The sequence below is a fragment of the Ambystoma mexicanum genome, chromosome 2p (assembly GCF_040938575.1).
Source record: "Ambystoma mexicanum isolate Mex_15411 chromosome 2p, UKY_AmexF1_1, whole genome shotgun sequence".
NCBI lineage: Eukaryota > Metazoa > Chordata > Amphibia > Caudata > Ambystomatidae > Ambystoma > Ambystoma mexicanum.
The window spans coordinates 371,551,363-371,576,942 of NC_090923.1; the positions used below are offsets into that span (position 1 = coordinate 371,551,363).

The window sequence follows — 25,580 nt, forward strand, 5'->3', positions numbered from 1 at the left end:
TAACCAAGCTTAAAGTATCCTTTGTACTCTGTTGCACCCAGTTACCTAAGGGTTCGGTTCGGTGCACCCTACAAATTAATAAACGAACAAGCAAACAAACAAACATTATTGGCACACCGTTTAGGGAAGCAGGAAGTAGTTAACATTTACAGTAAGTGTGGAACATGTGATGGTGCTCAGAGGGTGTGTCGGAGTGTAATGGGCTAAAATTAAAGGTCGGTCATCAGGTGGTATACTGAGCTGGGTGGATGCTTCTGGAGGTGCCCCATTAAGAGGAGGATCTTGATTTCTTTTCTGGATTGCATTTGGGTGGGATTCAGTCTGGTATTGCTGGTATTGCTGGGTATGAGGTTAACACATGCTTTTGTCATTCCTTCTTTTTTGCTTTTCTGCTGTCCTGGTGTGGCCATGTACTGACTTTTGGAGATATGCTGTCATTCAGAGGTAGCAACTTGGTCTGCCCAATAGGAGAATTCATACATGGACATGGTGACATGTTTGTATATGATGCAGTGATGCTTGATCGATGTCAGAATTAATTAGTCATACTTATAAAGATCTTTGATGAGGCAGGCAGCAGAGTTGCTTTTCAGAGGAGCTAGAATGCTGGTGGGTAGGCCAGTGATCAGGGTGTTGTCTTTGTGCAGGTGACAGAGGTGGGATCTGAAGCTAGTGTCCAGGTGGAAGGGTTTCACTTTTTGTAGGCAGTAGACTTGGTATCATGCAGACTACCTTTTCTACACAGTCCTGGGAAAGAGGACACGTTGAAAGGGGTGTCTATGGTGTTCCTGGTCAGCTCAGGAATATTGTATAACATGAGCCCAGGCTGTACTGTGCCCTTTTCTAAGGTCCTTGCATGTCATATCTAATGTAGTCAACTGCAACCTGTGTTCTGTAAATACGCCCCAATGCCTAGCAGAGGTGGCATCATCATGGATGTATTTCTTTCATCAAGCTGATATCCTCCACTGTCTAGCCTGATACACTCTGCCTGCAAATGTATTCACTGAATGACTACTCTGTCCAATGTATCAGGTAGACCTAAAACCAAGGGATGAGTGATGTGAAGGCAAACAAGGTATCAGTGGCAGCAGCAATTGGGGAAAGGCAAACATGATTGCTGTGCGTGTTGCAACAACCCGATTTAATTTCATATAAAATTTGATGCAGAGAAAACTTTGATCCAGAAACTGAATATTCCAGAAAATAATTTTTGTCGGTTCTCACAATTTTAATCCCACAGATAACACAATGTTGCAACACCTTTGATGTTTCCATTCTCATGGTGAATGGTTTGAAGGAACAGCACTGGGGATTATTCACAGTCTTAGGGATGTGTTGGGTGCCCCAGAACACTTATTTGTCTTGATGAATGATCCCACCAATGAGTATCATGAAGCCTTGAAATGCCGATTATGGCAAGCCCTGTAATTTAGCTCTCTCACACTGGTGTTTCTTTGGATGTTTTACTGAGCCAGGACCTGTAACTTCTTGTTGGGGACCATTAGATAGTGTAGTCCCCCCAAAGTAGGTATTTCTCTGTGGTTTTTATATCTCCTACCCAGGATTCTCAAATGTTGAACACATCTTAACCCAGGCTCCAACTTCTATTATCAAGCTGTGGATCCTAGTAGTATTTTGGCGCATGAACTCAGTTTTCTAGTCTAGCCTCCCCTTTCAGAACAGCCTGTTCTACAATGTGGTTTACTTGGATTATCCATCTCCTGTTTTGTATCTTTCCTACTATATATTTATCTTGGTTCGTGCAGGATTTGACCTTCAAGCTCTTTTTCCCAACCTATCACTGTAACACAACTCATGCACAGAAACCCCATCCAGTTATTATTATTACTATTATTTTATTAGTGCTATATTTTTAAACAAAGTATTCTTCTCTTACTTTTGCTGAATGAGCAAACTCTCCCTATTTATCTTTATCTCTTTTTGGAACCACTCAGGTTGCTTCTCAATTATGTTAATGTTTTATTTCCCCAATATACTGACACTACTTAGTTATACCTCAAAGTGAATTGTGCTCAATGCATTTCATGCCGCAGGTAATGCCTTGACTCCATCAAAGCATGAATGGCCAGCACCTTACTGAAACTCAATCCCCAAAAAGTAATTTGGCCCATCCATCTAAATTAGAGACCATCCAAGCGTGGACAAATGACGTGCACCTTTATGGATTCAAAATGCTACTTTGCAGGCAGCCATAACAGAATCTCTGTGGAAGAATAGCTATAACGCAGAGCCATAAATGACATTATATATGCACAATCTGAATGGCTCTAGGCTAGAAACCAAGCTAAATAAGCCTGCAGCCACAAATGCAACATTCCTGTTGACTATGATAGAGATACATTTCACAAAGGTGCATTCCAACTATTGACTTTAACAGCTGTCTCTTTACAAGCACAGGTGAAACATATACAGATTATTTGCAAGGGGTGAGGAGCATTCGACTTACGCCACCTTCCAGGCGTAATGTTACCGTGACATACGGTCTTTTCTTTTAAGTGCATAAACTGTGCACTACACGGCAGCCGCTCTCCAACAGCCACCCCCCAGCAACCGAGGATTGCCCTCGCACCCGGGACATCCTCGCTCACGCCGCCATCATGGCAACTGGCGGCAACTTGCTCACTCCCCATGCACTACCTTATCGGTTCCCCGGTGGGACCCCCTCACTTCCAGACCACGGGGCACACCAATGGCTTTCACCATTTGCCCTGTCCCCTATAACTGGGCCTTCCCATAACTCACTTGAGTAATTACGTACCCGTGCCATCCCACCAGGGGTTGCCCCCTAGCTAGGGGACGTCTCTCTATCTTGCAAGCAACATCTCTACTGTGATTAACTGAGCGCCCCTCGGGCGCTTCCGACACCCCACACCTCGTACTCATGACCCACATCTGCCGTAGTGCCATGCACACCAGCACTTTCCGGCCACAGCCGGCCCCCTCTCCCGCACCTGTATAATGTCACTCGGACTACTCTTTAGCCAATCAACCTGCTGCATCTCTCTGTTGACACTCTTGTATCTCCCTCCAGATCTGCTAACCAGCAGCCACCCAGCACCCTACTCAGGGCTGGTCTCTTCCTGTTCCAATGGGAGCCCCCACCCCAACTTCAATGGTAAGCACAGCGTCATTAGCTTTGCACTAGGACTTACCTCAGTGACTTTCAGCTTAACCAGCCACCCTCTAACTCTCTCTCTTCACTTTGTCCACTTTTCACTGTGTCTTTTCTCCTTGGTACTCATTGTCTAAATCGGACTTCCTCCTTGTTTTCTCAATACCTACCGACTGTATCATTGATGATGTCACCTTTTACTTATTTACTGTACCAATTTGCACTAATCACCTCACCCACCACTCACCACGTATCTCCATGCGCCAATCATGCCACTTTATCCGTGTCTTACTGTGGCCCAAAATGTATGAATATTGAATGTCTTTTCCCATCATGAACATGTCACTACTGTGTTGTACCATACCTGAATTGATATATGATTCTTTTTATCATGATTTCACCGCATGCCACATGTCACTGAACCACTCACTCTCCCACCACTCACCAACCCCCACCTCACACAGCCTTGAGAAAGACTTTGGTTGAAACGCGCGTCATCTGTTTTTTCTTTTTTATGGTTCACCAACCTGGTACATTGTGCCCAGGTGTTATGCTGCACTTGAAATAATAAATATTCTTGCACAAATAAAACTCTGGACTGAATTGTGAAATAACTAGTGACAACACTGAGGTACTAACCCTCTCGCCAGTGCCACCAACCAACTAGGTTTTGTCAACCCACCCAATATACAGATTATTGTTGAGCCTTTCAGATTGCATGAACAGGAGCTTGCAGGGTCACAAATCAAAGCCACATAGGCCTGAAACTAACTTTCCTACGTAATTTGACAGGGCTGCTTTGCAAAAATGTGCATTCAAAAATATTCACTTTGACAACCATCTCTTCTCCAGCACAATCGGATTTATATAGAAAGTTAATTAACTATAAAGAATACATGATAGGCTTAATCTGTTTTAACTACAGCCACAAAAACATGGGTGCCTTTAAAATGTTTATTTTTCTTTCCTATGTGAAAAGCACAAGATAAGAGTCGGACTGAGCAAAGGCCTCAATTCTTCTTAATTAATTTTTTCTGCTTGCAAATTGTTTTTCAAAGCAAATTAGATCTTCGATTTCATATAATGAGTGCATGGTCACATTATCAGCATTGCTAGTCAAAACTGACAGCATTGTGTGCAGCATTTTAAAAAAACGCAATATTTGGTAAAGCAAGATAAATATATTTAGAAAATGTTGAATTGTAAATTGCAGAACAAATGCAACTTGGGCTACAAACATATATGATGTGTGTGACAACAAAAAGACAAATGCTCAACCTAATATAAACAAACCAACCAAGTACAAACACTGCATTAGGATACCATGATAGCCATAAATGATTTATAATGAATAACATAGTCATCTTGCACCTTTGGCGAAAGGTCCATCTTGTTCAACATGCCAGTTCATGCATAACTGACCAATAACGACCACATTGGCTTTATTTCAAACTTATACAAACAAGATAGCTTTACTGTTTCCACTGATTACATGAATTATATTACCTGTTACAATTGAATTGGCTACTAGGGAAACAGGAGTTGGTCTAAGCCTTTATAGATCAGCTTCTTTCAGACAGTTAGGATGCTCTACCGAAATTCCAACTTAAGTCTATGGCACTCTGAATCTTGAGATGGCAAAAGCCTGGAAGATTGCTGACCTTTAACACTTTGGCCTGCCTGGGTAAGAAAGCATGCATAAACATTAAGGACTAGGTCAAGCCTGTGATACTTGTCTGTGTGACTAAATATTGGCACATTGCCAATGTTTCCAAATTTTGATTTGTAATGCTTGCTTCAATAATTTGGAGCATACCGAAGCTACAAAGCGGAACTGCCTAGGAAACAAGCAGCAAACAGCTTTCTGATGCCCTCACAAACTGGCACTTTGTCAATTTTTCCAAAGTCTTTGATTGTTTCAATATTTGGGGGCTGAAGAAAACCATTTTTGAACATGTTTATTTAAACAATATCCTTCTTTTCCATGACTCTAGATTACTTTTAGGTTGTTTTTAGAGAATCCATGGATGGTTTGACACAGATTTTAACCCTTTTATACAAGTTATCCCGATGGGTTTCTGTCTAACAACACCTATCCCTAGTCTTGCCAATCCACAGCATCACAAGGCTACACACACATTGTGAACTCATTGTTGGCCGTTTTAACATTTTAGAAGCGAGTAGGATGCTACTCAATTGCATTATTGCTAATTAGGAACTCTATATAGTTACCCACATTTTCTCTCTAAAAGGGAATTAAAATACATACATTCAAACCAAGTCAGTGAGAGCATTATTAATGTCTTTCTATTCATGAGCATAGAATAAACTATTTTGAAAGTGCAGTCACTTGATTGGTTAGTGATAAAACAGTGTAGGGAAGATGTAGATATCATCTAATGTTTATTATAGATACAAGAGTAATTCGTGTCGATACATCGATTCACACAGATTGTAGGCCCGCAACAATAATATTGTCCAATAGTAAGCCGGTCAGGCAGAGACATCTTTATAGGAGAGCAAAAGGGGTACTTGCCCTGGGACCCCAGCTTGAGGGGGTCACAAGGCTGCCCAATCTAAATATGTCCATTCCCATTGATCTCCAAACTTAAATAGCATACTTAAGGATCTTTAATGGCATGCCTCTGAGGCTGTAAATTGCATGTCTGTTTTTGCCAGGTGTATTCTGCTCTAATCAATTGATCCTGTAATGCTTTCTCTATTATAAATAGTTTGTGCGCTCACTACGACACAACTCCTCTCACATTCCCACCTTTATGAGGGGATTTTAGTAATCATGTTATGAAATGCTGATTATCACCATTGTACCTTCACCAGATAGTGATTTCCATCATTTTGACAGGTTAGGCAATACAAAATTCAAAACTAACATAGCATCAGTATGGTCTAGAAATCAGTTCATTCAGAGAAGGTTGTAAAACTAAGGCAGCCACCCCCAATAATGAGCATGAAGTGTTCGTCCAGGCAGGTGATTAGATATCCAAATGCAAGATTGTAGAACCAAAGTGTTCATGCTCGTATCCTGGCTCTGCCAGCAGACAATACAGTGATCCTGGACAAACCATCTTATATCATTTACAGTACTTTGCTGTCTTCTGTGGTAAGGTTTGCCTTCTCACATTCTGTGGAATTATTAAGCCCATTACCTGAACTTTCTTTGTATGTCGGCCATTTGAGTGGAAGGTGTTCTAGACAGAGGAGATATAACACCCCTGACAAGCATATTTTGAGGTCTGCTCATTTGGCACAAACACTGTTTGCAATTTTACACAATTCGAAGGTTATTCTGCACATCATAAATAACAATCCACAACCATCTGTTTTGGTTGTGTTTTAAAGATTTAAAATACCGAAGAGAAACCCCAATTAAATATTTTTAGATCACCTCAGTCAGTATGTTGATACTTACATTGTTGATAGAGGCAACACATTTAGAAACATTCCCATTTTGCATTATACGTGTCTATAACATTTTGATTTAAGAATTCTCATGCTGGGTTATGTGATTTGTGTACTTCGCATGTCAGTTCTATAACATGGGATTATTTTAGTTCATGGTAAAAACTTTTAAAATAACGCAGTAAAGCACAGACATAGGCGATTCTGTGCAAATACAGCTTCACATCTTAACCAATGTGGGATCCTGGGCATCTAATGTAATCTCGTATTCCCTAACATGTCAAAATGGTCAGTCCCTAAATCTTTCAAAATTATCAGCCCTTCAGAGTGACTTTGTTGTCTGGCTGTGACCTTTAAAAAGCCTCAATCTTGGTTTCACTGGCTATAACGTTGCTTCATCTAGAATAACTGAGTATTGATATATTACACACCACAGTCAGCCTCTTGTTTCTATACTCTCTAATGGCAACACAACTTGAAAACTATGTTCCTCTTCTAATCTGAGTCTGTCTGTATACAGACACCTCGCTATTATCTTCTAATATTCAACACTTTATGGTATGGTATGTTCAGCTTTCTCTTTTCTTCCAGTTGGTCTGCTTATCAATGCTTGAGCACTTCTGAATTCTGTGAATCAGCTCACCTGAGTCATCTGTCTATTCTGGTGTTGTTACACCTTTTTCATATGATATGTGTCTATTTATACTAAAGCCCATATTCCTTCCTCGTCGTCGCTGATTGCTGATGATAATAAAGTGTCCTGTACCCATCTACAACACATGTAGCATCTGGACGGCTAACGTTGCCCTTGAAATGCTTATGTTGATTAGAGAAAGAATAAAGTGGGTAAGAGAACTGGACGGGAGTGCCAATGATTATTCTGATCACTGCAAGGCATCATATCATGCAATGGGCTGTCATCAAGACGATGGGGGTGCATCCAGATATTCTGGATCTTAATTTGTTTGTGTTGAGCCCCTGGCCCCAAATGTGCTTAAAATGTCCCTGCTGTCAGATGCTCAGGGATAGTATTTGTTCTTGCACTAAACAGAGAGACAAAACTTTCTCCAGAGCCTTGCTTCAGGTACAGAACTACTCTCTGTTGCAATAACGGATACAGCCCCAAATGGGCAATTAGAACATCTTTGGAGTGGAGGTTTGATCTGGCATGCAGGGTATGATGTACAACATTACAGCTTGCAATTGTTGTAAGAGCTGTATCAAAAGCTGCAATAGGACCACCATCCAGAATCCTATAAATATCATCCCAAACTGCCAACAGGACTAATTGTGTGCCCCTTCCTAGATGAAATCCTGCCTAGTGAGGATCTAGAGAATTCAATTTCTCCTTGAAGGCTTGAAGGGGTTAAGCTATTACTGCCTTCAACACACCAGGGAACTGCCCCAGCCTCAAAGAGGGAATAATGAATGTTCCCAAGGTACTTTTTCGAATGGGTCGAGATGCACACCATGTATTCTCCAGTGAGAACTGCACTATAGACACTTTCTGTAGGGGCAAGAAAAAAAGGGTCCATCAATGGACATTTTATATACATAAAAGTCTAGAGCGTACACAGGGCAAGCTGGATCAGACAGGCGTGTATCGTGTCATAGTAGTCACATCATCCATTATCACTCTGGGAGTTATCATTTTTGGTTTTCTCATTAGGGGGGAATTATTCATACTTGCAGCCACTCTTGTCATGTTTAATAGCAGTAGTCATGCCTGTGGCGAGTGTAACTGAATATCATACCTTGCAGTGTTGTGAGTGAGTGATTGTTGTTGAACACTCCAGTTTTTAATACAGTGGCTAAATCTGCATTACTGGTGTAGGTTTATGCATTGAAATATTACTTAACGTGCCAAGCTACATGGAAGTCATTGCTGCCTCCTTCCAGCCAATTAGACTGTTTAGAATGCAGTCAATAACTACAGGTATTGACTGCACCCAGACATTCTGATTTCGGAATCACCAAGCAAAACAACGGAAAGCATGTCTCTGCTTTCAAGAAACAGCAATGACATTTACTAGCAAGATTTCGTTCACCAAGACCCTACACCTTTGCACAAATAGCCCTATAGATCTGAACAGTGGTCGTCATCATCTGAGATAGTGACCCTTTCCTAAAGTATGGCCCACAGCTTCACCTTGGGCCATAACTTGGTAGCATGCCATTTTCCATTGATAATGACGCCTCTGCACTTATTTTGAGAGTCCCCTGCACTGGTCTCAACTGCAGATGCACTCTCCATATGCCACTTATCAAACTGGGTTGTGGTGACTAGAGTGATGCTGCAATATGGCATTTGTGTGACTGATTTGTGGTTTCCACACAAGCTCTGGACTATGACTTCTATTCCAAGCATGATGTTATCATGTCCCCACCAATATTAAGCTGTACGATTTATGCCAGAGACTACTCAATTCTTAATTATTGTTGTGACTTGGATCTGTTACTTTGCTACTGAACTGCTGGTTATATTGTCTGCATTGGGACTTTAAGTACTTGTCCCTTGTCTATCTGCTCACCTGGTGGCATTCCAGGCTGGTTGTTCGGACTCCTTGTCTTACATTTTGATTGCTCTTATTTGTCACTAGCCCTTGTTTACAGACTCCAGAGTTTAGCATTTCTGGCCTTCTCTGCGTGTGTTCTCTCTTCCTCCTCTCGCCATATCTGCTCCATTCCCTTGTCTACGGGTAGCTTCACATCCCTCCCTGCCTGCTCATCACCTGGCTCTTTTCAGTTCCCTCATTCCTGGAATCCTCACACCTGTGCCTCCATATGTGTTTTTCTCCAGACTCCTGGTTGCTTCTGCTGGCTCCAGTATTCCCACATCCTTTGCTCTATTGACTCTGGACCATGTGACCCTCTTTTTCCACCCTTGCAACCTTGAGTGTTTCAGGCAGTACTACCACTATTTGTGGATTATTGTTTCTCTCTCACGTCATCTAGACTCTCTCTAACCTTTCCCCCTAATGTCCTCATATCATTGGGTAGCTTATAACTCCCATTCTGTCCCTTCTCAGTGAATGTGTTCAGGACCTATAACAGGTATGCAGGAAACAAGTGGTGGGGCAGGATTTTGAAGGCGATAAAATGATTTCCCTAAAGTTATCATATTTTCTCTTCTTACATCCTGTGGTTGTAGTTCGCCCTTTGTGATCTTTTCTCCTCACCCGTTGATGCTATGTTCAGTTTGGCTATTTTTTTTCATGGTTTGTATATTTTATTTCCACCAATGAAGTTTGCAATACTATCAGAAATAAACAAGCTTCATAAAAGTACAAACATGGTCACAAGATTGAGTCCAAAAGAGAAGGAAAAGAAGAAAAAAACATCTCATAATGCATAACACAACATAAATAAGAAGAAAAGGTATAACAAGAAAGAAAATTGAAAAGAGACCAGAAAAGGAGAAGAGAAAGAAACAGAAGACTATCTAACTGTATCATTGGGTAGTACAATTTGTAAATAATCACAAAACACATCCCCACATAACATGGCTTTGTCTTGGCTAGCATACGAGGAAATCAGAATACATTTCAGGGTAATAGTGAATTTGGACAAAACACACCAGCATATTGAGTCACCATGAGACTTTAACCATACACATTGAGAAAGATCCCCCATATGTCCATAAACCTTTCAGTCTCTCCTTTCAGTTTGCAAATTGCCTTTTCATAGGTGAAGATCGTAAGCAACTCATCTAGTTTGGCTAGTTGATAGAGTTATGTTCTTTAGGACATACAGAAAGAGCTCATGGCAGCCGAACAGACCATGACAACTGAGAACAGTTTGTTCAGGGCACACTCTTTTTTTATTAATATGGCCTTGGTCTTTTATTTCCTTGAGTGCAGGTAACATTCCGGGAAATACCATTAGCAGCAACAATGCATACTCCACAAATGGATGATGTTGGCTGTAACTAATAGCGTTGGATCAAGAGTAAAAATGAATAGTACATCCACACCACTTTTAGCAGTCCTCACTGAATACAATGCATACATGCTTGCTTCTTACCTGTAGAAAATGTGCAAACTCAGTTTGGAGCAGGTCTTGTGCTTCAGCTTTGCTAAGTTTTCCATCAGAATCTGCATGCGAATTATAAACAAGGGCTGCAGTAGCAAATGCTTTCTCTAGGTCTGAACCTTTACCTAGAGCTAAACACAGGAATTGAAAAAAGAACCTGAATGTCATTATGAAGAAAGACAATGGGGTAAGCTTGCGTCATGCAAGAAGTAACAGTTGAAAAACTTTGTAAAGGAATGGTCCTTTAGACCTCCAAGCGATGCTTAACTGTGCAATCTGTGAGAGAAGTTAAAAGGTGCAATGTGTTACGATGCGTAGTATGGTGCTCATGGTACCCTGAACCCCACCTGATATGCTCACATTTTGGCAGAGAAATTTAAAGAATGTAGTCACTGGCACAATATTACTCCACATTTCCCTTGTAATTCGGGCCCGGGGGTGTGTAACAACCAGGCTGGGTTCCCCGTCTACCCCTTGCCAGTGGTCGAAGTGTACGAAAAGAAGAAGTGGAACTATGTTCCCTACTGGCCTGCACCTCACCCCACAGACCTCATCGCCGCGGCCCCTCCCATGCACAATAAAAACCCCAAAACACATTAAGGAAACGTCCTGTGCAGTGCACTGAAAGTGCAAGTTTCAACTTCTTCCTACAGTTTTAATTTTAAACGAAACCGTTCCGGAACGGTTTCTTTTTAAAATAAAAGTATAGGAACGGTAAAACATCATTAAAAGAATTAGAGGAGCACCGCTCCCAACCGCTCTCTCCCACTTCGACCACTGTCCCTTGCACAGTTCATCTTCTATTAGGCAAAGGAGTGGGCGATTCAAATCCCCATAATCAAGTGAGAAGGAAACCAGCCAACAACAATATCTGGGTGGTTTTTGTGGGTGGGAGGTTGGCTGAATGAGAGGATCAAAACACCATGTTATGACATTGGATACGTTTCCACACCAGCATGCTCTGAGTTTGCCAGTGGGGGGGCCTGATGTACCTCCAGCCAACAGCTGGAGATAAGTCAGGCACCCCACTGGCAAAAAACTGCTGGTAATACCGGCAATCCCCCATGGAGTCCTATAGGACTCCATAGAATGGGGACTAACGTCCCTTCCCGACACTTGTAATGTACCAGTATTACCGGCAGACCAAGTGGCGTGGATGGTATTACCATTTGGTGGTATCCCGCCAGATTTACCGGTTGCATACCACCAAACTTGTAATGAAGGCCATGAGTGGTCATGAGGCAGGAAGGAAAGTGCATAAGATCCATGTCAGTTAGCAGCGTCAGCAATGTGTGTTCTAGGTACTGTCAGAGGACACAGGAGAGTGACCTGCATTGTAAAATGGAGGGAAAGGAGAGAGTCTAGAGACAATAGCGTGCAGAGAGGGGAATAGTGCTTGAAGGGTAAACGTGTTGGGACTGGGATATGGAGACGCACTATACCATCTTTTTGGGAAAGGGTTATCCATAAGTTAAGGACCCGGCAAGATCGATTGGAACCTCACGAACCACAGCATAATCAATGCAGATGCATTCCTCCATTTCACACTCAATGCAGGAATAATCATCTTTTAGAACACAGAAACTATCATGATTACAATCACTGTGCTAGATCACCAGGCCACAGCTGACATTAACTGAATCAAAAACACACCCAAACCGTTCTACTTAACTGAGTACGTATCTGCATAAAATGTCACTGTTGAAACGGCATGACATTGGTAATAAGTGTCCCATACTTTATGCTTGCCGTTTTCAACCCCAGTGTGGTGATGAGACTCCGTACATTGAAATGCATCCGCAATGTGATACATCCATTAATCTGTTTATTTAAATTATTCCCTTTGTTTTGCTGTGGACACAACCATGAGATGAGCGTGGCAGAGAGGTACCAAGACCTTTTGAGACTAAGCAGTATTTGCTGTTAGATACGTAAGGCTACACGTGCCCCATGTAAAGCTAAAATGGGTATGCCAACCTACAGATATATTATGCTCAGTAGGCGATGTAGGAAAATACTATGGGGATATAAGGGCCAGCGATCATTCTCCTGGAGATAAGCTTGAGTCGCTGAAATGAAAAAATAGAGTGTTATTGTACTGATGAATGCATTTATTAAAAGTGTTATATAGAGGAGTCTCAGTATCAGCAGGAATTCAGCAAGGGAGGGGGGAGAGAAAGCAGAAGCAAAGAGAAAGGTTTTAAGGTGCTTACGGAACTGGAGATGGTTCTCCTCAAGTTTCAGGGAGTCAGAGTGGCAGGGAGGCTGTTCCAGAGTGAGGCCCCAGCCGAAGAGATTTCTACCTAATACGAAGAGCAGCAGCTGTAAACACTTGATCAGAGAAAGGAGACTATCTAAATCACAGAATGACAAGACAAAGACGATTAGCACTTCCCATTGGTTGAGAACCTCCAGGAATATACAATCCTTCCACACGATAAAAGGGAGAATAGAGTACCACTTACTTACAGGTCCTGCAGCAGATCCTAAATAAGGCACGTAAGTGGGAGTAATATGTTAAAAAAAATCTGAACACAAGAAATCAAGCCAGCTGCAGAATGTAAATGAAGAGGCAGGGAGTCCAATAAGAACAGCATTTCCCCAGGCCAGGCGAGATGGAAGGAGTGCCGAAGGGGGTGAGGGGTGGCAATAAATGGCCTAACCATCCAAAGAAGAGAACAATGGAAAAAACAAGATTGACAAAGTCGGAACTATGAGATTTAAAATTTTGTTTAGAATCAAGTAGAAAACCAAGTGATTTAAACCACGCAAAGCAAAAAAGGACAGAACAGCTACCTTTGCGTGCTCCCCCAGGCACAAATACACGCACCGTTCAAACAATGCAGCCATTTCCCCGCTAAGAGGTTGCGCTCTCAGATCCTTGAATATGTGTCGTTCCATGCAATAGTGGGACTGTCTGTGGGCCGTCCCTCGCAATGCCCATTTTTTGCATTGTTCTTCCTCATTTTCTGTGTTCCATCCCCTACCCTGCCCTCTTTGCAAGCCACACCCATGCAGTGATGTGCTGAGCCTGTGTGAGTCCCGCAAAGTACGAAAAAGAGCTGCGCAGTACATTCCATGAATCGACAAACAGGATTTTGCTCACAGTTTGGCACGCAAAGTCCCCATTTTCCACACAGATAATTCCATGAATCAGGCCCTTAGTCTCTCATGGTCAAAGGCACGCATTTCTCCCAACACGGACGACACACGTCACCCTGGAAGGAATTTTTAGAGGTGGACAATCAGTGGACAATCAGTCTTTCTTGGCTGTGGTAGATCTCTGTGTTCTGGGCCTGATACAATGCCTCATCCTATTGAATGCTATATGTATCTACTGTTCATCCAGCCTTTCCCTCGAGCATACAATGGCCTGAAAAGCACATACATAATTTGCTGCAATGACGTGCTCCTTGCCCTGCTGTTCTCTTGGCATCTGAAGCATCAAATATATCATTTGTTCTTTAACAGAACGGCATAATTGGCTTGTATCTAATTCCGCCTAACAATGTTGTTAAAATAGCGATATTTGGAGCCATAAACTTATTTTATAAATGTCTGAGTGGGTAAACCACTGCATCCTTCACATTAGCGATTAGGCAGTCATCTTTAGCTAACCTTTCACTAGTTCAGAGCTAATACTTGTACCGCACTTTTTTTGTTTACAATTTATACGTTTAGATTATTTTGTTGCTTTGAAATTCTCTTAACCTGTAAAAATGATCATAGGCACAGTGATACAATGTCAAGCTGTATTCAATTCTGGATTGTTCTACTGGTGAGTACAGTTTACATGTTACAGGTAGGTAACCTCCTGCTTTATACCCGATATCTCATAACAGTGCGCAGTATAATAGAAGTGCCAACACTAGTCACAATTGGACACTGAGTGATTGCTATTAAGAAGGTGTACCAACCAAGACACAATGCAATGTCTGGGGCCCATTCTATTCTAGGGTGTAGGATTACATGAAAGCAACCCAACTCCAAGCATGTCACAAGCGAACCAGGCCTCCTTCTTTGGCAGTCAGTTAACTTGTTATCTAGAAAAGCAGAAGGGATGGAAATAGAAGCCAGGTGATAACTAATTGAACACCTTTGACATGAACTTGTTTACAACTGACGCCTTTTCTCTCCTACAACCAGAATGAACATAATTTGCATAACAACACAAACATATGATAATGTCATGAAGAACATACCTTTTACAGAAGCTAGCTGTTGGCTATTGGTAAAGTGTTGCTAAAATGGAGAAAAAACATACAATGATGTAAGTGGGCTACAGACAATTATGCAGTTTTTATATTGGAAACAGAAGTAGAGCATATTTACATTCCAAATGCATGCTATGGCATTCGTGACGCATTTCTATTCAGTGGTCTGACAAATAAGTTCATATTAAATATGACAGTGTTAAACCTTTGGTTTATGTTCGAATATCTTCACGTCATCTTGGTTTCAGATTTAGAGGGCTATTTTGGGTCCCCACGGAGTGGTATTTCAGGCTTAAAAACCATTTGCACAAAGATTACTGGGATGCGAGTTGAATCTGAATCCACCAGCCCCATCTGTCACCCCCCCCCCCCACATATGACAGCATCTCTTACCACGCGCGATTTTCAGCAGGAGCTGAGATGCTCTGAATTCTATGGAATCCACATGCCTTCTGCGTCTACTAGAAGAAGTAGTGTTAGCTAGGAATCCATATTAATGCGGCTGAAATGCATGGACATACAAACAGCATTTAGTATTTTCTTTGGTAGTGTATTTAAAATAAGATGGAAATCCGAGCAAACTAATGTGGCCCCTTCAGCTGTTTCTAGGGAGAGCTAAATGACCCCTTTAGTATGTTTGCGGAGCCACGTGGAAACAAACCCAATTGATGTATCTGCTTTGTGGGCCTTTGTAACTTCCCCAAAAGTTAGTACTTAGAAGGTCACATTCATTCACATTTACAAATCGCACTAATACCCCAGTAGTACATTCTTCCATGGATCAGGTGTAAGTTACATATTAGTAAATTAATATTTCTTCCAGTAGTAAGTGACACTTACTAACGGAAAGGGGTGAATTGGGCCCTTTGTATATTCACTGTTTTATTGTGCTTTAGTAGTGAGAGACAACATAGTAGCTCTGCTGATTTCCCACAAACAACTGGTCACAACAAATTGCTTAAAACGATGTAAACCGAGGTTCCTTAAGGTACTTTTCATTCTCCATTGTATAGATAGGTTGGGCCCAGCACTAAACTACACCAATTCATTATATATACAATGCTTACATATAACTTACATTTTACCCTGCCTCTTTTTAGTTATGTTTTATTGTATAGGGACCAGCTCCAACAGAAGCTGCCTTTCCACCCAAGCGCATATTACAAAGTGAGGCAAAATTCCCCTATCCAGGCCACCCGCTGGAACTGCTGTACCCCCCACTCGGCGTTCCTTTACTCTTTCTTGGCTTTGTCAACAACCCAGAGGTGTGTGGAAGCAGCAGTGTCCTGATCCCGGAGGGGTGCCATAGGGCCAACATCTTACCTGGAATAGTGTTGGGCATGAAATGCTGGAATCCCTAGGCCCTGTATGGCCGCACACTGCCCTCCATGGATAGACCACTTCCAATCCTGCCTGCTGCTGGTCCCTGAGCAGTGAATATCCGACTTCCTGCCTCCTCGGCAACCAACACTCATGCGCTCAGACTGAGTGTTTACAAGGTCCCTTAAACTTCACTATATCTTGCTGCCTGACCACATCGTCTGCCACTGTCTCAGCCTTTTGTGGAGAGTTGTCCTCCATCCAACTGCCCTTAGTCTTCTCCTGTACATCAACGCAATTAGCACTCTAATTTGACAATGACAATCATGTGGTCAGACTGAACTCCGCCCAGGATATTCCTCACATATTGCCACATCCTGCCGCCAGACCTGGATGATCACATCCATAGACACAGCCTGCGCTAATTTGCCCTTGTTTTTAGCAGGAGCCATTGACTGTGAACAGACTAAGCTACCTCCAATTGTAACGTACTCCCAATTTGCTGCACTGGGTCGTCCTGAGAGTTGTCTTCTCCCTTTTCAATGTCCCTCAATCCATGGCCGGACCAGGGTGCAACATCCACCACCAACCCCTTCCTTTCTTGCATGCTCTGGGGTGATTTCATTCCATCTGCCCTCCTGCGCCCTCCATCCATTATCTAATGTTGGATAACTCAACACCTTCTTCCATCTCCCTCTCGTCATCTTGGCTGTTCATAAGTGCATTCACCTTCCACACTCCAACACTAACCTTCCACCATAGGCTGGACCTTGTACCAAAACCCAACACATGACTAGTGCTTGGAAGCCGCACCTCCCACATTTCCTGTTCTTCCTCAGCTTTTCCTGAGTGCCCTCAGCTCTTCCACCATCCTACGTCCCCCATCTCTCTTGATTTATCCTGGTTTCCCCTGCCTACGCATCTACTCCACCCCTGAGCAAGTTCTGGGTTCACCCACCCCATCCTCTCTCACATCACCATCTTCCCATTGGTAGTCCTGTGTGCCCCCCAGTTTCCCTTATGTTAGTATTAAGTATTGGAAGGTTCCAACATTACTATTTTGTTTTTTTCGCTTAAACTCCCTACACTAATTCAATTGATAAATCACACAGAAATGAGTTTGGTACCATCATTCTTTGTATTGTATATAGTTTTCTTGTTTCAAGTACATATGTCCTGCGTTTTGCACTAGATGGCACTCCCTTTGCTACCTCCTCCGCCAGAACAAACAACTCCTCGTCAGTAAGTGTGCTCTTCCGCTGTCTCGTAGCCCGCCTCTTGCTTGAACATGGTATTGTATTCTATAGCACATTTATATAGAACATACTGGACATAAGTGGGTCTATTAGCTCGACCCTGGCACACAAATTAAAATAGGGAAAGTTTGAGCTCGAACCTGAAGCACAGTAGGGACATTTAGTGAACTGAACCACAAACCTCTTGCCTTTTATACTTTTAAATTGTAAGAAATGATCGGACAACATTGTGGGCAACTTAATTAGTTAGATAATCACTGCAGAAGCATTTAAACACTTGAATCCTAAAAGTGCAAGTTTAAAGATGATCTGCTCCTTAACAGCAAGCTTGGGATGGGCTAAAGCTGCTGTAAGAATCTGAACATGCTAGGTTCAGGATGGCTTGATTTTAACATGTCCATGATATGATATGATATGATATGGCATTTATAACGCGCCTATACACAAGTGTTTCCATGCATCATTTATTGCACACTTCATGGAACGATTACTACAGTATGCGTACAAAGAATGTGCAGTATCTGGCTTCCCCTATATCTGTACGTGTGGATGACTGTGTGTGTGTGTGAGGTTGTAATGTGTGATGGCATTGGGTGTATGCAGAATGTTCCACCCCCTGTGTACCACGAGTGACCGATGTGCTGAGCTGCCTAGGTTGTGGGCACCGATGGCCGCCTCCAGCTAGGATCATTTACCACAATATGCAGTCTCAGTTTGCCCAATTGCTCCCTCTTCTCTTTCTACCCTTGCAGTGAGATACAGGTGATCTGGTGTTGCTTCTCAGATTTGAGCATGTGGTAACAGTGATTATTTCACACAGTAATTTCCTCTAGAATCCCGCCAATCTCATAATGGCACCCATAGTACTTTAAACCGCACTCGAGATTTACAATACATTTCCATATTCAAGCCACGTCCTTATATACTAAAGTCACCACTTTTGACATGTGTTTTTACTTCAAATGATTACTTTTCTGTTCAGCAATACATCTTATTGGGCACGTGGTGTGCAATGCTACAAAGGGATAAGCAACATATATTACAGGGCCTGCGGTTGTACCCCTGTAGTTATGGTTAAGTTGCTCAACCCATAGGAATAGCACATTTTGGACGGCTTATAACTTCACCCCCCCCCCCCGCACTCCCGGTCGAATCCTCATGACACATTGCAAGTATATGGCTCTTTCAGATCGATCCTGCAAAGTTTGGTGAGGTTTTGTCAAGGGGGCGCACACATTTAGGAGGGGGGGGAGTTTGTGTTTTTTCCCATAGGTGCAATGGAAAATAGTTCCTCCTCAAGGAACTAGAATCACCCACCCCCATCCCGGACACATGCTCCAAAAATAAAACTTGGTGTTCTGACATCCAAAGGGCACTATCTAATAAAATTACCCTACTCCAAAAGAAAATAGCCAAGAAAAAAGCCTACCTCGCTCAACCACCCCAGACCAACAAGCCGGTTATAGACCGTGCTTCAAATGAACAGCACCAAGTGGTACGATTTATGTTCTCCAAAACATCTATCCTGGAGGTGGAGAAAGTCATCCTCTCTCTCAAGCCCTCCAACTGCCAGGGCGATACCTGCCCTGCCCAGCTCATAAAAGATGCCGCCAGGGACCTTTCCCCATTTATTTCTAAACTGGTCAATTCCTCATTCACATCCGGCATTGTGCCTACCAATTTAAAACAATCCTGGGTACTACCCCTGCTCACGAACTACCGGCCCATTACGACAGTTCCTTTTCTGCTCAAAATCCTGGACAAGATTGCCTATAACCAAATCCAACATTTTTTGGAACAACATAAGCTCTTAGGAGCACGGCAATCAGGATTCCGGCCCCAACACGGTACAGATACTGCCTCATTGACTTGAAGGCACAAATAGATGACCTAAGAGATAAGGGAAAAATGGCTCTCCTTTTACTGTTGGACCTCTATGTGGCATTTGACCTTGTGGACCACAGGGTACTCTGCAGCCACTTAGATTCAGCGGCACACTTCTCTAGAGAAGCGAAATCCTGGATTGAATCCTTTCTCAGTGACGGGACCATGAGGGTGTTCTCCCCATCGGTAGCGGCTGACCCGATTCCCATCTTGTGTGGAGTCCCTCAGGGCTCCTGTGTCTCCCCTACCCTATACAACATATTTACCAAGGCCCTTTTTCGACAATCTGGACCTTCTTGGTATCACCTACACTAACTATGCAGATGATACCCAGATTTACCTCCCACTTTCTGGGGATTATCATAAGGATTTGGCCTTGGTGAATAGGGTGTACATCATCATCCAGGCATGGATGGCAACCCACGGTCTATGCCTGAATGATGATAAAACAGAGCTCATCATCCTAGGGACTCACTCCAACCTCAAGAATTTAAGCCAGGACTACACCTCATTTCAGATTGATGGCAACAGCATCAAGGTGGCCAACGAGGTGAAGACGCTTGGCTTCTATCTGGACTCTACCTTCTCTTTTGATAAACAGGTGAAGTCTCTGGCATCTGCCACCGTTTACACATGTAAGCTCATCAGAGCAGGCAAAAACTTCCTGTCTGACAATAGCTGCCTTATCTTAGCGAGAGCTTTAATCCTCTCGAGGCTCGACTATTGTAACGCCCTCTCCATTGGAGCCAATAAAGCTATTACCCATCGAATTCAGATCCTACAAAATAACGCCTTGCGAGCTGCCCTTGGTGTGTCTAAAAGATCGCACATTTCAAAGATTAGGCGTCAAAACAACTGGCTGTCTACTGAAAATAAAATTCACTTAAAAGTGGCATCCCTTGTTCACAAAGCCTTGAACAATGCCGCACCGAGCTATCTTGCAGACAAATTCAGAAAAAGAAGCTCTGCACGTCCTGCTAGAACCTCTAATGCCAATAGCCTCATTATACCAAGATTTAGGCTAACTAAGGTGGGGGGAGGCAGCTTCCAGATTCGAGCGGCACAATTAAAGAAGTCACTGCCTCACCCTCTACGTGAGGAGCAGCCCTTCCCTAAATTCAGATCCAACTACATTAATCTTCTGAAGTCTGCCTAGGACTAGTCCTCTAGTTTAGATTCCTCCTCACGAGACCCGTAATCTTGACACGCTTCTGACCGGCCTATTTGTTGCCTTTCGCTGACATTTTTACTCCACCCATCTAACCAATGAGTCAATGTCCACCTAGTGCCAGTACATATACTGTCCTCTGTGCATTGCATTGTGTATCTACTATGTATGTATGTAATGTACAATTGCCTCTCTATTTGTAAATATATTGTATTTGTATGGAACCTATGACCCTACCCTGTAACTTAAGTTGCGCATTTTCTGTACTGCTGCGCCCGGTTACCCTCGGGTCTGGTGCGCATTATAAGTGAATAAACAAACAAACAAACAAACAAATGTGCTCATGCCTACAGCCCAAACCGCTGGACAGATTTTCCCCAAATTCATGGCAGGAGTGGTTGTGGCTCGATCCCAGAAGCCTGTTTTTGTAAATTTGGTGTAAATGCATCCAGAGTTTCTTTTTTTACGACCAAAAAGAGGCCCAAAGAAATTAGTGATATCTGGGGTCGGTCTGCAAACTGACTTCCCTCTTCGATCCGCGGACGGCCCCCCGATTGGCCCAAGTGAGGATGTCATATTCGCTTATATCAGATGCACTCGCTGATTGAAAAACATATTAAACAACACAGCATTGCACTTGTCAAACTAATGAAACAATCTCTGGGGAGGTGAGGGGTGATGAGGATGGTATGGGATATAGCATTTAAAAGGCAAAAAACGGGCGTGTTGTTTCTCTGATGTCCGCGAACAGCCCAGGAAGTCCTGTGGTGTCTGCGAACATCTCGAGGACATGAACTTGTTATGCAGTTAATTGTGTTGTGGTCAGTGGCTAGATTTTGGGGAGCATGGCACAATGACTACAGTAGTAGTATGTGTATTGTAATAATGGGTAATGTAGTTGGAGTAAGGCCAGAATTACCATAGTAGCAATATGTGTAAAGTAATTGTCTGTAATGTAGTGGGAGTATAAAGTGTTTATAATATGAGGTAGTATGAAATTGAGCCATTGTGAAAGAAAAGACGTCCTTAAATGAAATACAAATGTTACAAATAGTTGCAGGTAAACAGTTGTGAGACACCTCTGTAAGTGTGCTGCACGTTCAAACATATCAGCGTATTGTTACATATTGGTATGTAATTAACACATGCATTGGTCTATGACACTCACCTTACCGTTACATACCCCTCCCGTCTACTAACAATGGCAGTTGGCACCTGTGATGGTGTGCCTGCAAGGGGGCAGGGTGGAAGGAGATGCTGAAGGTGTGGTACACCATGTGCACCAGAAAGGTATTGTATGCACTCTGACTATTCTGCAAATGGACACTGCGGTGCTGGTGTCTGCAGACTCACCTTTGAAGACCTAGTTCCTGCAATGAACATATGTATGAGTCCATTGAATGTTGTCCCAGGCCTATTGCGCTAACCCCATAAGCTGGGGAGCAGCGATGGTCCCCTGGGCCTCTTGTGTTATCACCCCCTACTCCTAACCTTGTTGGGTTGTTTGTCAAAAGACTACTGACACATTGTAGGTAGTGTTGGCAATAAAAGGTTGTGGATTTTACTCCACAATTACATATATCATAATACAATTGTATTAATAAAATTTTGCATACAAAACAAGAAAAAATCCTTTTCAGCACGAGGGCCAGTGGGTGTCCCCCTGGCCTGTGCCACGTTCTTTTCCCACGACTGTGTGACAACGTTTGTTGTCCTGTCATTCTTTTTTGTGTCTGTTTTTTGTTTTTTTTATTCTTATTTTTCCAGGTAGGTGGGTGGGTTTGGTGAAAAAGTAGAAATCTTCTGCGGCGCAGAATGGCTCCTTTGCGCTTCGTTTGGAGTGCTCTGTGAATTGGAGACCCTTGCTGGCAGGGCTCCTTTTATTTACTTTTTGTGGCATTAGGCCATTCGTTTGGTGGTGGCCTTGCTTCCCTTGCCAGCCTGGCTGGCGCTGACAATTTTGCATATGTAATCAATGACATTTGTGATGTCATCTTTGATGTCCTGGGTGTTAGTCTTAGCAGTGCACAGTGGTGGCGCAAGTTCTGGTTGCTAAGCTTACCATAACCGTCGAATTTCAGAGGTTTTTTCTGGTTTTACTTGTAACCATAACATCCCTTTAACAGTGCTTTTTCATTGAATTACTATATAAGCATATCACATTCTTTGAAAAACTCCAGGCAGCTTATACTTGAAACAAAAATCAAACCTGCCTTGATGTTTAAATGCTTTTTTTCAATAGACTATGTTTTAAAAACATATTTTGGATTATTTTTGTCTGAGCAAATCTGAAGTACAATCCAGTTTACCTACAAACATACACGTGTTTAACAACATATTTAGAAATATGTATTATAACATTTCCCTGTACAGAATCAAATGCATGTTTTTCCATCTGTGCACGCTCTTCATTTGTTAAATTGCTAGTACTTTGAACTTGCCTACTTTTAAATACAAAATTCAGACTCATATGTAAGAACCTTTAGCATCCAGTCAGCCCCCAAGCAATTGCAAAGGTTCATGCTCCAAATCTCATTTGAATTTGTTGAAAAAGCATGCATATGTAAAACAATTCTAACATTTCTTTAACAAAAATATGTTTTGCAATGCACATTGATGTGTGCCACTTTAACAGCATATGGAGATAGACAGGAATGCAAATAAACCTGGAACAACCAACAATAGTCACTACGCCTGGCCTAATGCCTGGCCCATTGTCGACTATACCCACAAAATCGCCTTAGAATCTACCATATACAAAGGTAAACTGAAGCCACTAAACCACTCAAGTACATGTTTGTGTTATTAATACACCAAACATCATTTTACTGACTAATTAGAATATTGTATTATATTAATTATATCAATACGGTACTGCATATCTATTTTGAGGATCCATACCCACAGCATGTGCATCGTGACAAATATACTTTTATGAAATCTTTTTTAGAAAGCCAGAAATACATGAGAATTAAGTTTCCAAACCTATAGTATTAGTAACTGGTAAATAAATATTGCCTACATCAAAAATATTTTAAATGTATTGCAGTACTTCACATACAACTATTTCCTTTATTACGCATGAGAAATACCTTCCACAGTTTCACACCTACTTTCCCAAACAACATTAAAAAATAAGAACATGCAAATGGTAAATAATTATAGATTTTAAGATGCACTAAATATTGCTTACTATTTACAAAGTTCAAACAACTGTCTAATGTATTAGACATATATTGTACCACACAATTTAAAGCAACAAAACAATACACAAAAAGAAATCAATCACAACAGATAAAGCCACAGAATAAGCTAAAATGCACAATGCCCAAAGACTCCAAAAGACTCAAAAATTATAAAAAAACACTACATACATTGTGTAAGAAATTTAAAAAAATTAAACTGATGTTGCATGCAGAAAAACATCACTTGGTGTTTCCGCGTTCGCTGGAAATCAAAAAGACTATGGGCCCTATTACGGGATTGGTGGAAAAAACTGCTTGTAGGCGGTAGACTACCGCCAACCCTGTAACACTGTTTCTGCTGCCTGACATCCCGGTGCTTCCTGGAAATCATAAGCAGCGGGACGGTTATTTTTCCACAGGACTCCATGGGAATGGGAAACGTGAAGCACCAGCACCGTTAGTAACAGTGCCGGTGCTTCAGTGAAAAGCCTGCCGGTAGAGGCATGAACTCCGGGCAGGTCAGGCCTGCTGGGATTTCTGTGCCCCTACCAGCAGACTCTTAGTCCGCCACCCTTAATTCCGGTTCACCAGACTTGTAATGAAGCACAATATCATACAAATGACGCTCACAAGAAGCCTCCAACCAGCAGTCCTGTATCAATAAATCACAGTTAAGAAGTAAACCCTTTCACATCTGTAATTAAAGGAATAGTGCGCTTAAAAAATGATTGGCTAAAAAGATGGCCCATAATCAAAGATATATATAACAAATATTTTTAAGCAAAGTTCCTATGTTAAGTTTTGAGCAAATGAGGCTCAAACTCGAAATTGTCAAGCACTAGGAGGCATACATTTTGTGTAATGGATGAGCCTCCTGTGCTTCTGTTAAGCTCTGCCCTTGCAGCACTAATGAAGCAAAGGCTAGCCAGCTCTAATAAACAAAAGCAACCAGTAGGAGGCTTTTGCTTCATTATTGCCAGAAAGCCGGTAATGCTGGCAGGAAGGCTGCATGAGAGTAAGTGCTTCTTTTTCTTTTTCTTAACAAATCACTGCAATTATAAATACAACTGGGTTGGATTTATGATTGCCGTGGTTTTCTTTCTAAGTTTCCCGGGCTCCCCCGGAGGAGCCCAGGAAACTTAGAAAGAAAACCATGGAAATTAAAAATACAACTGCGTTGTATTTATGACTGCAACGGCTTTCACTTTGAGTCTTCCGGGTTCCCCCTCAAAGCTGAAGCCACCACAATCATAAATACAACAATGTTGTATTTATGATTTCGGTGGTTTTCCAACCACAGCAATCATAAATACAACAGCATTGTATTTATAATTGCTGCGCTTTTGCTTGTAGGCAAGTCCAGGCAATTATGAATACTTCGCCGGCATCCAGCAGAGTTTTCATAATTGCTGCTACTTTCTTTTCTAGTTTCCGGCACACGGGAAACTGGAAAAGAAAGTGGGAGCAATTATGAAAACTCTGCCGGCAGCCAGCAAAGTATTTATAATTGCTGTGACTTTCATTTTACGTTTTCTGTGCTTCCCTGGGCCTGGGGAGTACCGAAAACGTAAAATGAAAGTGAAGGCAGCCTCCTCTCCATGTTCAGCTCTGCTCTGGCTGCAGTAAGCACAATGTCCCAGTAGGGGGCTTTTTCTGCTTGATTAGTGCCGCAAGAGCAGAGCTTAACATGCAGAGGAGGCTACTTCAAAATCACCAAAATGGATTCCACCACGTAAACGCTTTGAGCCTCGTTTACTCAAAAGTTTACATCAGAACTTTCTTTAAAAAGATGTTTAATATATGTTTTTGATTATTGCCAATTTTTTAAGCCAATAATATTTTAGAATCCCCTATTCCTTTAAGTGGTAAAATTACTATACTGCACTACTTAAGCAATAACAGTCTTGCTGAATCAGCCAGTAACAGTTAGGGCCACATGATGTAGGTCCAAGCAAAGCAAGGGCC

General features: G+C 42.2%; 1 protein-coding gene across 1 annotated transcript in view; it reads right to left on the reverse strand.

The window, feature by feature from the left end:
- Positions 1 to 19,046, reverse strand: part of SNTN (sentan, cilia apical structure protein) — a 105,538-nt gene extending 86,492 nt beyond the window's left edge. Inside the window, exons 1-3 of the mRNA XM_069646225.1 lie at positions 18,960 to 19,046; positions 14,791 to 14,830; positions 10,580 to 10,719 (exon numbers count right to left, since the gene is read on the reverse strand). Of these exons, the coding sequence (XP_069502326.1) occupies positions 10,580 to 10,719; positions 14,791 to 14,830; positions 18,960 to 19,046 (267 nt within the window). The remainder of the gene's footprint in view (positions 1 to 10,579; positions 10,720 to 14,790; positions 14,831 to 18,959) is intronic.
- Positions 19,047 to 25,580: the final 6,534 nt, after the last annotated feature.